The sequence below is a fragment of the Meles meles genome, chromosome 11, assembly GCF_922984935.1.
Source record: "Meles meles chromosome 11, mMelMel3.1 paternal haplotype, whole genome shotgun sequence".
In the NCBI taxonomy this organism is placed as follows: Eukaryota; Metazoa; Chordata; class Mammalia; order Carnivora; family Mustelidae; genus Meles; species Meles meles.
The window spans coordinates 95342253-95356652 of record NC_060076.1 but is presented as its reverse complement, the minus strand read 5'-3'; the positions used below and the strand labels follow the sequence as shown (position 1 = coordinate 95356652).

The 14400-nt window shown below is 47.6% G+C and overlaps 1 protein-coding gene across 4 annotated transcripts in view; it reads right to left on the bottom strand.

Moving 5' to 3' along the window:
- The window catches only part of PTPDC1 (protein tyrosine phosphatase domain containing 1), a 51395-nt gene that overhangs the window by 17616 nt on the left and 19379 nt on the right, over window positions 1-14400 (bottom strand). For 2 of the 4 annotated variants that reach the window (XM_046024001.1, XM_046024003.1), the window contains exon 2: window positions 11527-11614. In XM_046024001.1, coding sequence (XP_045879957.1) covers window positions 11527-11608 — 82 coding nt within the window. In that variant the 5' untranslated portion in view covers window positions 11609-11614. Of the gene's footprint in view, window positions 1-11526; window positions 11618-14400 lie in introns of those variants that run through there. The other 2 variants (XM_046024002.1, XM_046024004.1) reach the window with 2 other exon arrangements.

Below are 14400 nucleotides of genomic sequence, written 5' to 3'. Positions count from 1 at the left end.
TTAGATAAATGTGTTTATGACACAGACTCTGCCTTTTGTACACATGTTGAAAGGTTTAAATTGTTATTCCTTTCATATCTATTCTCTGAACAGTCCGAGAAAACTTCTTTTTCTACTCCTCCCTGGACCAGGGTGGACAGGGAGTTAACTGTAATGAAGCAGAATGTGTAGCTCACCTCATAACATTCTTAAAACACCACTCAGTTCTTCAAAACCAGAAAGTCCCCTATGATTTTCCCGACAGAACTATTCTAAAAAAATACTTGGACAGAACACATAAAGACATCTGCAGGGTTGATCCAATCAGAAGACACGGGCTTCCATACTTTTGCTTTCAGAATGTGAAAACACAGATTCCGGCCATGCCTGTACCATGCAGTTAAGTGGCCGTGCCTCTCGCTCAAAGATGCAATTCTGTGCCTTTTGTCACTGCCTGTGGGGGAAACGAAGCTTCAGGAATGTCTTAGTGGAGGCACGTGGAAAAAATGCACTAAGTGTCACATTCTTCTCAGGAGCTGGATGAGGAGGTGGTTGCAACTGGAGGATAAAGGACACAAAGAACACAGAAAATCGAGCACTGACGTCCGCCTCCTCCCTCGTGAATGTCAGGCTCACCCCACCCCGTCTCTGTGTCTCCGTGTCTCTCTCAGTCCCTCCAAATGGTGTTTCAGCCCTGTGCAGACAGAAACAACCTCCTGCCACAGGTGCGGCTCGTTTTTATCTGTTCAGTTTTATTTTAATCATCCATCATGCTGTAAGCATTGCCCTTTAAAATGCAAGCCCAACTGAACAGGCCCTGCCAGAGAGACAGAGACAGAGAAGCTCATCTGGTGCCTAAATTCCTACCTGAGCCCTGGGGCAGGTCCTTGTTCACATACTGTGATGGAAAATAATTTTTTTTGATGTTACAATCCAAAAAGCAAAGATTCATAAGACGGGAGTAGAAGATGCCACACCAAGGGCAAGCAGGTGCCTGGAGGCCGACGCCCTGAGTACTCCAACTCAGGGGTCCGCATCTGCTACGTGGGGCAGGAGTTCCAAGCAAGTCTCTGAGCGGGGGCTCACGGGCTGGGAGCCAGGGACCAGGGGCCTGCTGGGACAGTGCCGGTGTGAACGGATTTAATCGAGGTGTGAGACAGTGCAGGAGTGGACAGATGGCAGCCAGGGCGCTAATAAGCTGTCTGAAGCTGGTTCACGCAGCCCGTGGAGAAACCCAGCAGGCGAGCTCCAGTGGAGCTGAGAAGCACGTGAAGCAGCGGCCAGAAAGTCTCCACCAGCGAGTGGGAGATGCCCCATGTCTGCAGCTCTAAGGACGTCCATGGCCCAGGGCCCAAGTGGCATTGCTCTCAAGGGCTCCAAGATGACAGTCAGCCTTGTCTGGATGATGCTGAGGAAGGGCTGGCTATATATCATCTCAAGAACAATTTCTGCTGCAGAATCTTAAACACTGGGCTGACCCCCCATACAACTAGAACCACTCCGTGGACTCCGTCACTGGACGCTCAGGGACCCCGAGCGCAGGTCTTCAGGGAAGTGGTGCCAAAGGCAGACAGGAGTCTGAAAGGCAGCTGTACCCTCCCTCGAGTGCTCACCCTCCACTCAAGAGTGCGGGGGCCGGGGCGCCTGGGTGGCTCAGTGGGTTAAAGCCTCTGCCTTCAGCTCAGGTCATGATCCCAGGGTCCTGGGATCGAGCCCCGCATCGGGCTCTCTGCTCAGCGGGAGCCTGCTTCCTCCTCTCTCTCTCCCTGCCTCTCTGACTAGTTGCAATCTCTGTCTATCAAATAAATAAAGAAAGAAATCTAAAAAAAAAAAAGAGTGCGGGGGCACACCTGCTGCTCAAGAGAAGCCCTGTCCACCTGCGGGTGTGGGCACGACAGGCGGGGTGGACACCGCCTTCCCCCAGCCATGGCAGGACTGGCACCCAGTCTTAGGCACCAGACTACTTACTGGCAAAATGCCCAAATCGTGGCCAAACCCACCTCGGAAAGCCAGTTTTCACTGATGCTAAGTGGCTTTCCAACAGGGAAGCGTGCCTTCAGTCCCACCCCTAAGACGGCACTGGCTTCTCTTCCTGCCTCTGTCTGCAGACACGTGGACTTTCTGCGAACACGTCTTCCTGCTTTTCTCAGCAGACGGCCACACCGTCCCGTTTGCTCCATGTCTCACAATTCTCCTCCAATGGATGCACGAGGGTCCTCATGCATAAGTGGGTGCACCTAAACGTATGTCCTCATTCCCTTGCTGTTGGAATTTAGGCCGTAATCCATGATCTTATTTAAAATAAGACATTAGGGGCGCCTGGGTGGCTCAGTGCGTTAAGCGTCTGCCTTCGGCTCAGGTCATGATCCCAGGGTACTGGGATTGAGTCCTGCATTGGGCTCCCTGCTCAGCAGGAGCCTGCTTCCCCCTCTCTCTGCCTGCCTCTCTGCCTACTTGTGATTTCTCTCTCTGTGTGTCAAATAAATTTTAAAAATCTTGAAAAAAAAAAAAAGACATTAAACATCTCAGAACCCAACCCTTTTGATATCCACATTTCTCCTTCACAAACTCCTAAGGCTGAGGTGGCTGCAAGCAGAATTTTCAAAGCTCGTATTTTCATATCGGTGAGTCCTTACAGGTTTCAACAACTATGTACGAAGATGCTAAAAGAGGTCATATTTTTAAAAACTCAACACAGGTTTTTTTCTGAGTTCATAGAGAAATGCAGCATTAAAATAAGGATTAAGAAAAGCCATTGCCAAGAAGCTTTGTTTCAATCTCCCTGAGGAAATCTCACATCTCCTTAGTTTGTGGCCTTCGAAAACCATGTTTTTGTTCAGAATGTTGCCAGAAAACAATCATGAAATAACTTTAAAGAGATTATTTTCAATTTCTCAGAAAATAAGATATTATACTTGTACCAAACTGGTCTTTCTGTATTCGTTAAGAAAGCATATTTGTAGAACAACTAAAAATCCATTAAAAAATTTAAGTTGGGATGAGTTACAGATTGCTAATGAAGAGTTGTTCAGACTCTTACAAATAATATTTTAATACATAAATTACCAACAGGAAAAAAAAAATAGAGGCCTTCTCTTCAGATAAACAGGAGCCACAATACTATTTTAATTCCTATTTCATGTGATATTGCGATATATAAAATGGAGTGTTCCAGAGTTAGAGTAATTTTGTGAAGGGTCATGCTTTTGCAGACACTTAAAAGGTAGAGTACTTTTTCTGGCAGCCACAGAAAGAACATCAGTATCCTAAATTCCTTGTCCCTCCACAGTCCTAAATTTCTCTGCGGGCCACACAAATCCACACTACTGCTATCTTCCCACTTACCTGCTAACAACTCATCTGTTTCTCGCTCCTCTGACAACACATTCTTCTGAATACGTAAGAAGACAAATGTCCGTTTTCTCCATCCCACGAATGCAAACTCATGGGTGCGCTACCTTGCTACTGTTCTTACCCTTCTCATTTCCGAATACACTGTCTCTAAAAAGAAACCAAGCTCCAAGAAAAAGCAGGAAAATAATACAAGGGATAATCTTGTGACCAATCCTCTATGCCCCAAGCTGCTGTCACCACCAACACACAAAGGGCCCCTGGAAGCACAAAGGAGGAGGGCGCGGTGCTCCAGTTTCCATGCCCTAACAGCTCCACGGTCACTGGCCTGCAGGCGGCAATCGGAACTTCCCCAATCAAAATCATGTTTAAGGATCCAAGGGATTCCCTGGTCACTGCAAGCGTGAGACTGTCTACCCGTGTGGTAAGCACAGCAAGCAACAAAGAAACCTGCTGAGAGGACCCCAACAGCTCGGTCTTTTCCTCCGTAAGCCCCACACGCGGTGGTTAGAGCAGAGGTAGAACCCCAAGCACCGGTCATTTCCGCTTAGACTCGACTTCAGAAAGGGCTGACAACTTCCTATTTGAACAAACTCAGGTGACAGTGACCATGGGCCCGAGCGTGCAGTGGGAGCTGGAGGTCCACCCGGCCTCAGCCATAAGTCACCAGAGGAGTCACTTCAAGGAGCAGCTTCTGCTTGCCACTGATTGTGACAGGAGCTCATTTCCTGCAAGGCCACCAACCACTCAGCGGCTGGATGGCTCAACGCGTGAGTCAGAGCCCCCTGCTCTGTAGACACTGGCTCTTCTTTCCTCCGAAAATTAAACCAAAGCATCTCTTCAACTTTGCAAGATCTTCAAATATCTGAAGACAGAACTTCTCCACAACTCGCCCTCCTTGGGCTATAGCTTCTTAACTGTCCAAGCATTCCTGCATACACCATGGTCTCCACACCCCGCACCGCAGCCCCTGCTTCGGAGAGCCCTTGGTCCCCCTCCACAGCAACACCTCTGAACAGCTGAGGGCAGTGGCCACTGGCACCTCACCCGTCTCGGCCAACCCGTGTCCCTGCCTCCATCACCCAGCGGCAACTGCTCCAAGATCCCTGATGGCCTCCGGAGAGTTTCTGTCGTGGTGGAACACTTAGCAGCATGCAGCATGGTTGGACAATTTGGTTTAATTTAAAAAATTTTTTGGAAAAGACTTTACCCTTTATTTTGAAGCTATCTCAAATTTACAGAAAAAGAAATTTTTTCTTGAACCATCTGAGAATAAGCTGCAGACACGCTGCCCTGATAACTTCAAATAATTTAGCGTTTGTTTCCCATAAAGAATCCTCTAGATTCCCCCAAATCAGAAGATGACGGCTGATACGTGACCAGTCACTTCTGTCCCTCGGCCCTCGCTCGAGCTTCCCTGATGGTCTCAGAGCTCCTCGTGGCGAACCATGCCACACCACGTCAGAGCCGCATGTTGTACCGGGTGCCCCGTGTCTCGCTCATTCACTCCAGAGCAAGCTCCTCGGTCTTCCCTGGACTCCTGAAGGGTGCAGGCCCGTTATTTTGCAGAATGTATCTGTTTCCCCACGATGAGACCCAAGAAGCCCAGGTGTTCGTGGCTGAAGAATGGCCCCGGGAAGGAAGTCTGGGAACCGGATGTGCTCGTGGCTCTGAGCACGCCGCCACCAGGAGCCCCTCCCCGCAGACACAGCTAAAGAACATGTGTGCCGTAGACACGCACACGCACATTCCACACATTCACGTCCACGTTTATTCCTACATGCACGCATATGTATACAAACAAAACCAAGAGTTCACCCTACACTGCCAATTCCAATCCGACACACACGGGCCCCCTACCTTTTGTAATGGTGAGAACCCTGCTCCCGTCACCTTTAACTGGGCCCCTCTATGTGACCGATGTCCCCCCACTGCTGCTGCCCCCTCCTCGATATGGATCCCTCCCAGTGTGGGCTCTAACACCCCAGCCAGGCTGCTGTTGCCATGACCTGTGTGGATGCCCTGCCCGTGTTCCGATACCCTGAGGGCTCTAACACCCGAGTGGGGCCGGCCTTGCACGCCCGCCGTCCCGTGCAGCCCTATCACAGCTGCCCCGCTCACCCACTGGTGTGCGCGCCTACTTCCTGCGGCCCTGCCCGTGGCCTGGGACTGACTTGTTCAGGAAAGAAAGGGAAAAGAAAAGGATGAGAAAGCACCTTCCTTTTTCCTTTTGTTAATTGTGGTAAAATATATATGACTTAAAATAGGCGATTTCAGCCACATTTAAGTGTACAGTACTTTCACTGGCATTAAGAGTCCATCCCCACTGTCCGTCTCCAGAATTTTTTCATCTTCCTAAACCCAAACTCTGGCCCCATTAAATACTAACTCTCCATCTCTCCCCCGACCCAGTAGCTGGCACCCACCCCTTCACTTTCTGTCCCTATGAATCTGACCGTTTGGGTCCCTCACAGACGGGGACTCATGTAGTATTTGTCCTCTTGTGTCTGGCTGATCTCACTCGGCGTAGTGTCCTCCAGGTCCCTCCACGCTGTAGCAGGCGTCGGGCTTCCTCGAGCTGAATCCTATCCACTGCACGTATGTGCCTACCTCTCTGGGCTGGCTCCACTTTCGGCTATTGCGAATGCCGCTATGAATGTGGGTGCACAGACACTGGCTTGAGTCCCCACTTTCCGTCCTACGGCATAGACCCAGAAGTGGACCCGCTGCGTCACGGAGTAATTATTTTTTTATTTCTTTTTTTTAAAGATTTTATTTATTGGGGCGCCTGGGTGACTCAGTGGGTTAAAGCCTCTGCCTTTGGCTTAGGTCATGATCCCAGGGTCCTGGGATCGAGCCTTGCATCGGGCTCTCTGCTCAGCAGGAAGCCTGCTTCCCCCTCTCGCTCTTCCTGCCTCTCTGCCTACTTGTGATCTCTGTCAGTCAAATAAATAAAAAAAATCTTTAAAAAAATAAGATTTTATTTATTTGTCAGTCTTCCCACGGAGCAAGGAGCCCAACACGGGGCTTGATCCCAGGACCCTGGGATGACTGGAGCTAAAGGCAGACACTTAACCAACTGAGCCACCCAGGCATCCCCAGAGTAATTCTTTTTTAAAATTTTTGAGAAACTGCCATATTGTTTTCCACAGTGGCTGCACCATTTATGCCAAAGCAACACACTAGGGCTCTAGTTTCTCCAACTACTCCCTGACATTGTTCTTTATGGTCTGGTTGTTTGGTAACAGTCATCCAAATGGGTATGCACTGGAATTTTATTGTGGTTTTGGTCTGCATGTCTACAACGGTTAAAATAAGCTTCTCAGGTGCATATTGGACATCTATGTGTCCTTTCAGAGAAGCACCTACTCCGGTCATTTCTGGATCGGGTTGTGTTTGCTCACTGAGTTCTAGGATTCTCTTTGTATTCTGGAGATTAGCCCCTAATTAGATGGATGTGTGACTTGCAAACAGTCTCTCCCATTCTGCAGAATGACTTTCCTTTCTGCTGATGGCATCTCTTGATGCAGAAAAGTTTTTAATTTTGATGAAGTCTGATTTATCTCTTTCTCTCTTGTGTTGATTGTACTTTTGCTGATACAGTACTTGTCAGGGGCCAGACTCACAGGCAGAAATGTGTCCTGCTATAAAAGGGCAACAGGAGGGCTCCTTGTATCCATAGTGCTGTCGCTTATCCTTTTTTTCTTTTAAAGACAGAGAGGGAGGGAGAATGCTTGAGTGATGACTGAGCAGGGGCAGAGGGAGAGGGAGAAAGAAACCCAAGCAGGCTCCACGCCCAGCACAGAGCCCGACATGGGGCTCGATACCATGACCTGAGCTGAAACCAAGAATCAGACAACGTAACTGACTGGGCCCCCCAGAGCGCACCCAGTGCTGTCCTGTATCTTCACTGTAATAATGTCGACATCCTGGCTGTGGTGCGGACGAGAGATCTTCAAGATGTTACTAGTGGTGGGAACTGAGTGAAGGGTCTTCACTATGACTGACAATTGCATGTGACTGTACGATTATCTCAATATTTTAATTAAAAGTGTATATATAACCAAAATAAAAACAGCTATGAGGCAGGCCTAAGTGAGGGCCATGTAGCAGAGGTCAGCCCCAACACAAGGAAGGTAACTACAGGCGACCCTTGAGCGTTACGGCTGTGAACTGCACGTGTCCACCTATCCGGACATGTCTTTGGGTAAATACAGTACAATGTTGTAAGTGCATTTTCTCTTCCCTGTGATTTCCTTAATATCTCTTCTCTACTTTATTGTGAAAATACAGAACGTGACACACAAATGTGTGTTGGTCAGCGGTCATCAGTACGGCTCCCAGTCAGCAGGCAGCTGTTAGTAGGTACGTTCTTGGGCCGCCAGAAGTTATCTGTGGCTTTGCATCTGTGCTGCAGTCGTGCTCCCCACCCCCGTGTGCCCAAGGGTCAACCGCAGCAGAGTACGGCACTCGGCCTGGCGGGTTGCAGACTGTGCGGGCGAGCTGAGGCAAGCGATGGCAGGCCAGGGCTGGGAGACTGCTCAAGAGAAGGAGGCCTGAGGAAAGAACGAAACTGGGGATAATGAGAATGAGGTTTCTCATTCTTGAAGAAGGGAGTTATAAACCTAATAATGGGAAAAGCTAGATGACAGTATAGTGATGGACGAGAATGGGAAGTACCAATACGAACTCAGAGTTTCTACCACATGGAAACAAATACACATGCAAAAGCAGGCAGATATCTATGCACACTTACCAACACACACGTCCTAGCTCTGTCCCCCAGGGAGCATGGCAACTGCAACGTCCTTGTAGCAGTGGCAAATTTTGGCTTCTGGACACCGTCCCCACTGAAAGGACCAGAGCTCCTTGCAGACCTAGGCGACTTCAGGGCTAGGACAGGGAAAGGACAGGGAGCTGGGCCAGGAAGCAGGCACACAGGGATGGCCCTGCCAGGAGGGGCTCTTGCGGGCCAAGTGTGGGACAGCTGAGCATGAAAACAAATGACAGTAACTGACCCATTTCCCTGACCAGAACATGAATCCACACTGCAATGGAGAAACAACCGGACCCAGAAACGGGAGGAGAAAGTTCCTCCTTATAGGAAAGCGCTGGCTGAGACACACAGAAGCAATGACAGGATCAGGAACCCCCTACTTCATTATCCACCATCAGGATGGTTAATTCAGGTGGAGCCTCAAAGTGCCGAGCAAGAGCTAGACAAAGAGCGGGGTGGGACACTCTCCAAGACCTTGCCACAAAATAGGAGCTGTGAGCGAGAAAGCACGATTCATAATGCATACATCTCAGCAGACGCCACTGTCCTGAGTGATCAAACTTAACGCCTCCAGGGACCTTCTGGGTCTCCTTATGGGATGCAGTGAGATCACTTCTGGGATGTTTCTGCCAAAAACGCATGATCTTAATGTTACGACAGTGTAACAGCAGACAAACACCAGTGAGCAACATGCTGCAACAGAACTGGCCTGGAATTTTCCTAAAGGTCAAGAGAGAACCAGCAGTGTCTGGTCACTGGAAGGAACTGAAAAAACATGACAAGTGTCCTCTTGCTATTAAAGGATAATATTGGGACAGTTTACAAAACTTGAATGAGGATCTCTGGGTGAACAGTATATGGGAAAATTTTTTGTGCTTTTCTGTGAGTTTGAAATTATTTCAAAAGAACAAAAGTCACAAGAGAGACAACCAGACATCATGGGCATTCTGATGGAAGAATATAGACCTTTCATCAAATACGGTTGTAAGTAAAGAAAACTGGATTAGACTCTATGTCCTTCTGCCAGTTTAGTTTATAGGAAACAACGTCTGAATATAATCAACAAAATACAGATCGCAGCAAACTCTACAGGACAAAAAACCCTGGTTTCTTCAACAAACAAATTGGAGGAAAGAGTGAGAAACCCTCATGCAAGAGAGATGTAAGACACATACCAACCAATCCTAAAATACTGACTTCTATTGGGGCCTGATGTGAACAAAAACACACACATCTATGAGACAGAAATTTGCGCAACGTTTAGATACTGACAATGTTGAGCAATTGTTAAAATTTTTAAATTATGGTAATGGTGATATGGCTAAGGAATGAAATGAAGTAATATGAAGTCGGGGAAAGGAGGGGAGGAAGTGAGTGAGCTCAAATGTTAAAGCTGGGAGATGGTACTTGGTAGGGAAGTCACCTCTGTGGCGGGGTGGCGCCTCCATGGGGGACGGTGCCCACGTGTGGGGGTGGTTCCTCCAAAAAGATCAGGACCTCCACAGACAGTAGTCTATATGCTTTCATGAATGTTTGAAAATCTGCCTTCCCCCAATTTTTTTTCGAAAAGTAGAACCAAGATTTAAATCTAGGTTTGTCTCATTCCAGAGATAGTTCTTGTTGAGTTTTCCACTTTCCTTTACAAATAATTTAAAAACTTTACTTACATATCCCCTAATTTCCCCATGATTCATTAGCCAATAACAACAAAATACTTCCCATTCCAATGTTAACCCAATAAAGTATAACTGACTACCTTTATAGAGGGGACTCACTCTAAAAAAGTTAGATGCAGGGGCATCTGGGTGGCTCAGTGGCTTAAAGCCTCTGCCTTCGGCTCAGGTCATGATCCCGAGCTCCTGGGATCCAGCCCCGCATCGGGTTCTCTGCTTGGCAGGGAGCCTGCTTTCCCCTCTCTCTCTGCCTGCCTCTCTGCCTGCTTGTCATCTCTGTCTGTCAAATAAACAAATAAAATCTTTAGAAAAAAAAGTTAGATGTAAAGTTTCTTATTTTTTCAGATTTTTCCTAATTAAAAATTTGCTACATGAATACAATGGGAAAAATTTCAATGACAAAGATGGTTTTAGAAAAGGTAAAACAGCTCAGTGAGAGGATCACATCCAGGCAGTACAGCCCTCCCTGGACATCTGGAAGCGTGTCAGGCTTGCTGGTGGCCACTGCAGTCTGGGGCATGACTGGAGGCCACGGGGATGCGGCGATGCTGTCTGCTGCATCCGGCGCTCTCCTGTACACTGAAGACCTCCCTGCTTCAGAAGCCAAGAGAATCCCTGGTGGGAAACCCCGGCTAAGAAGAACGGAGAGGGGGAAGGTTGTCTGACTGTTACGCTCGCTAGCTGGAGAGTCCCTCGGGAGAAAACACATCACTCGACAAAGGAAGCAGCAAGTCGGCGCTGGTCCGGCACTGGTTTCAGACAGCGCTTCCTTCTCAAACCACGGAAGCTAATACACGGTAAGTCTGGCACGCAGACACTGTCCACAAAAGGCAGCCAACAGCCGCCCTGGTGCCCCCAGAGTCAGGCACAGCAGGGACAGATGAAGGAGGATCTGCGAGGACCTGGAATTTGGGTAAGGTCTGGGTGGGGAGACACTCCTTTTCCTGGTAAAAAGACAGCTCCCCCTGGTGGCGTGGCTGGATTGTTACAAGAGCACAAGCCACCCAGAGCCAGTTACTATCTTCAGATCCTCACATCATCTAATGCCACTTCGGGGGACAGGCCATCAAAGTTCCCTGTACAGGAACACTGAAGCAAACAGCGAAAACCTAGAGGAGGCAGCAGGAAAATCACACAAAGGGCACTGCCAAGAAAAATGACTCAACATCTGGCTCACTGCGGTGGTAGAAGCAGGACCAGCGGGGCCAACGTGGCAGGAAGTCAGGGTGTGCCCCCAGCTTGGCACCTGCGGCAGCGCGAAGGAGTGAGGGCACGTGTGGTAGCGAGAGCCCCAGTCAGCACCTTCCCTTCCCGGGGCTGCCATGGAAAAGACCAAAACCCTGGGACAGGACAGAGGAGAGAAACAGACTGGGAGGCGCAGGGTTCCATGCCTCAGCACGACGTGCGTCTAAGTGACATTTGCGAGGAAGGAGAGAGGAAAGAAAGGAAAGTGTGACTCACAAAGAGGCGTTGGATGATAGGAACAGATAATTTCAGTCTGGGAGGACGATACAGGAGACAAACATTGTTTGCAACGTTCTTTCTCAAAAGACCCGTTATTCCAGATTTTGAAAAGGAATTTTTAACAGGTCAAAACAGGGAGGCAGAAATAAACAAAAGCCATAAACAGCAGCTGCACTTGGGATCCCTGTATGAGGCCTCGAGCCTTCTGTCATGTCTACTCACACCATTGTATTAGATGGCGCTTTGCACAAGGAGGCAACAAGTGTATCAGAGCTCTCTCACCTTTCATGTTGGCAGCATTCGCACTGCTACTCACTGAAGTGGAATTCGGTTCCTCATTTCCGGCAACGATTCCTGCAGGCATGGTAGTCTGTTGGGGGAAAAAAAAAAGAGAGAAAGCTTCTGAGAGTTTGCCTACGGGATGTTCATTTATGAACACACACACACACACACACACACAGTGGAGTACTATTCAGCCATTAAAAAGAATGAGATCTTGGGGCGCCTGGGTGGCTCAGTGGTTTAAGCCGCTGCCTTCGGCTCAGGTCATGATCTCAGGGTCCTGGGATCGAGTCCCACGTCGGGCTCTCTGCACTGAAGGGAGCCTGCTTCCCTTTCACTCTCTCTGCCTGCCTCTCTGCCTACTTGTGATCTATCTCTGTCTGTCAAAATTAATAAATAAAATCTTTAAAAAAAAAAAAAAGAATGAGATCTTGTGCTGAAATTAAGAAACAAAGAGCAAAGAAAAAGAGAGAGAGAGACAAACTAAGAAACAGACTCTTAACTACAGACATCAGACTGTTGGTACCGGAGGGGAGGTGGGGGAGGGACAGGGAAACAGGTGATGGGGAGTAAGGACTGCCCTTGTCATGATGGGCACTGGGTGATGCATAGAAGTGTTGAATCACTGTATTGTACACTTGAAAGTAATAGAACACTGTGTTAACTATTGGAATTAAATTTAAAACTTAATAGGGCACCTGGTGGCTCAGTCAGTTAAGCGTCTGCCTTCAGCTCAGGTCATGGTCACAGTCGGGGTCCTGGGATCAATCCCACATGGGGCTCCTTGCTCAGTGGAGAGCCAGCTTCTGCCTCTGCCTGCCACTCCCCCTGCTTGTTCGCTCTCTGATAAATAAATAAAATCTTAAAAAAAAAAAAAAGGAGGGGCGCCTGGGTGGCTCAGTGGGTTAAGCCTCTGCCTTTGGCTTGGGTCAGTCTCAGGGTCCTGGGATGGATCCCCACATCTGGCTCTCTGCCTAATTCTCTGCCTACTTGTCATCTATGTCTGTCAAATAAATAAATTAAAAATATATCTATATATATATTGGGGTTCCTGTGTGGCTCAGTGGGTTAAGCCCCTGCCTTTGGCTCAGGTCATGATATCGGGGTTCTGGGATCGAGCCCCGCATCAGGCTCTCTGCTCAGCGAGGAGCCTGCTTCCCCCTCTCTCTCTTCCTGCCTCTCTGCCTACTTGTGATCTCTCTCTCTCTCTGTGAAATAAATAAATAATACTTTATTTTTAAATAAATAATATTTTTATTATTTATTATAAAATTATTCATTATCCTTATTAATAATTTATTAAATTGTATAATATTAATATTATATATAATTGTATTTATTGATAATTTATTAATTTATAACAGATTATTAATAAATAACAACAAATAATTTATCAGATTATTTATTACATTATAAAAATATTTTTAAATAAACATTTTATTTTTAAAAAATAAAATAAAAATAAATATATATATGTTAAGAAAAAAAAGAAAAGGAGAGCATCTCCAAAGTAACATGTAAATTCCAATTTAATAATAGGTAATAGATAAATGCTTTCCCTTTGTTGCAGGCTGACAGTATTGCTAAAACATAACAGTTAGTCTACAAAATTAAAGATGGCCCATCTTCAAAGAGTGTCATATATAGAGGAGCCTGGGTGGCTCAGTGGGTTAAGCCTCTGCCTTCGGCTCAGGTCATGATCTCAGGATCCTGGGATTGAGCCCCACATCGGGTTCTCTGCTCAGCAGGGAGCCTGCTTTCCCCTCTCTCTCCCTCTGCCTCCCTCCCTGCCTGCTTGTGATCTCTCTCTCCCTGTCAAATAAATAAACAAAATCTTAAAAAGGAATATCATATGTATCCAAATGTGACTATAAAAGTCATCTTAAAAACGGTAAGAGCTCTCTTTATTTGCAAATCTTTTACATTTGTATTGTTTAAATATTAAATTTTAATTTAATAAAATAACATGAATACATGCTTTTTATGAAACAGTAATTCTTCTGTCCTAGGAAAAACAGTGGGAAAACGGAGTTTTCTTTAATGGTCTACTTACCTGAGAGTTAGTATATGCTTAGACTTAAACTATTCATTTTCAAAGGTCGGCGACATCTCATAAACATCGGTTTGGGAAACGGGACTTCAGACCTTTCAAAGGCCTTTCAAAGTCTCCGAGTTAAAACAGAAACTCGAGAGCTTCCGTGCAGGCTCCTCCCCTACTCCTTGCACGTGTCACACCTGCTTTGATCAAAACAGTGGCAGCCCCAGCTCCGCTGCCTGACGCGATAAACCGCCCTCCTCTTCGCCCAAACGCCAGTCCCGACTCCTGTCCCGCTGCCCCTTCCGGCTTCCTCCAGGAACCCCCATTACTTAGCCAACAGACCTCAACCACTGACTGCTCTCCCTTGTCTCCTGAGACTAACGCTCTGCAGCCGGTATGGCAGGGCAGCTCACAGCAGCCTTCACTGTAGCTAATTTAGTCCCATCGCACACGTGACATCTTTCCGAGGCTTCTACCTGCCGCTCTGCGTACCACGAGGCCTTCCTTCTCCGGCTGGTGGGCACATGAGCCCTGAGAGCCGGACTGTCCGCTCCTTCCTGTGTTTGTCCCAGCCTTGGACAGCGTGCACAGACCAGCCCTCAGTCAAACACCCAGGCCGGCGGAGACTGCAGGCCCTTTTATATATTTTATATATTGTCTAGTTGTTTCTAGTTGTTTAAGGCAGAAGTGTAACCCTGGTCTCTGCGATTTCACTGTGGTTGGAAGCAGAAACCCCTTGGCCTTCTCTGCATAACTGGCATCCAAGGGAAGTCTGCAAGTGTTCTCTGCGCATGAACTCTGCATGAAAGCAGGGATGTGTCCCCCAGCTGTGGGTA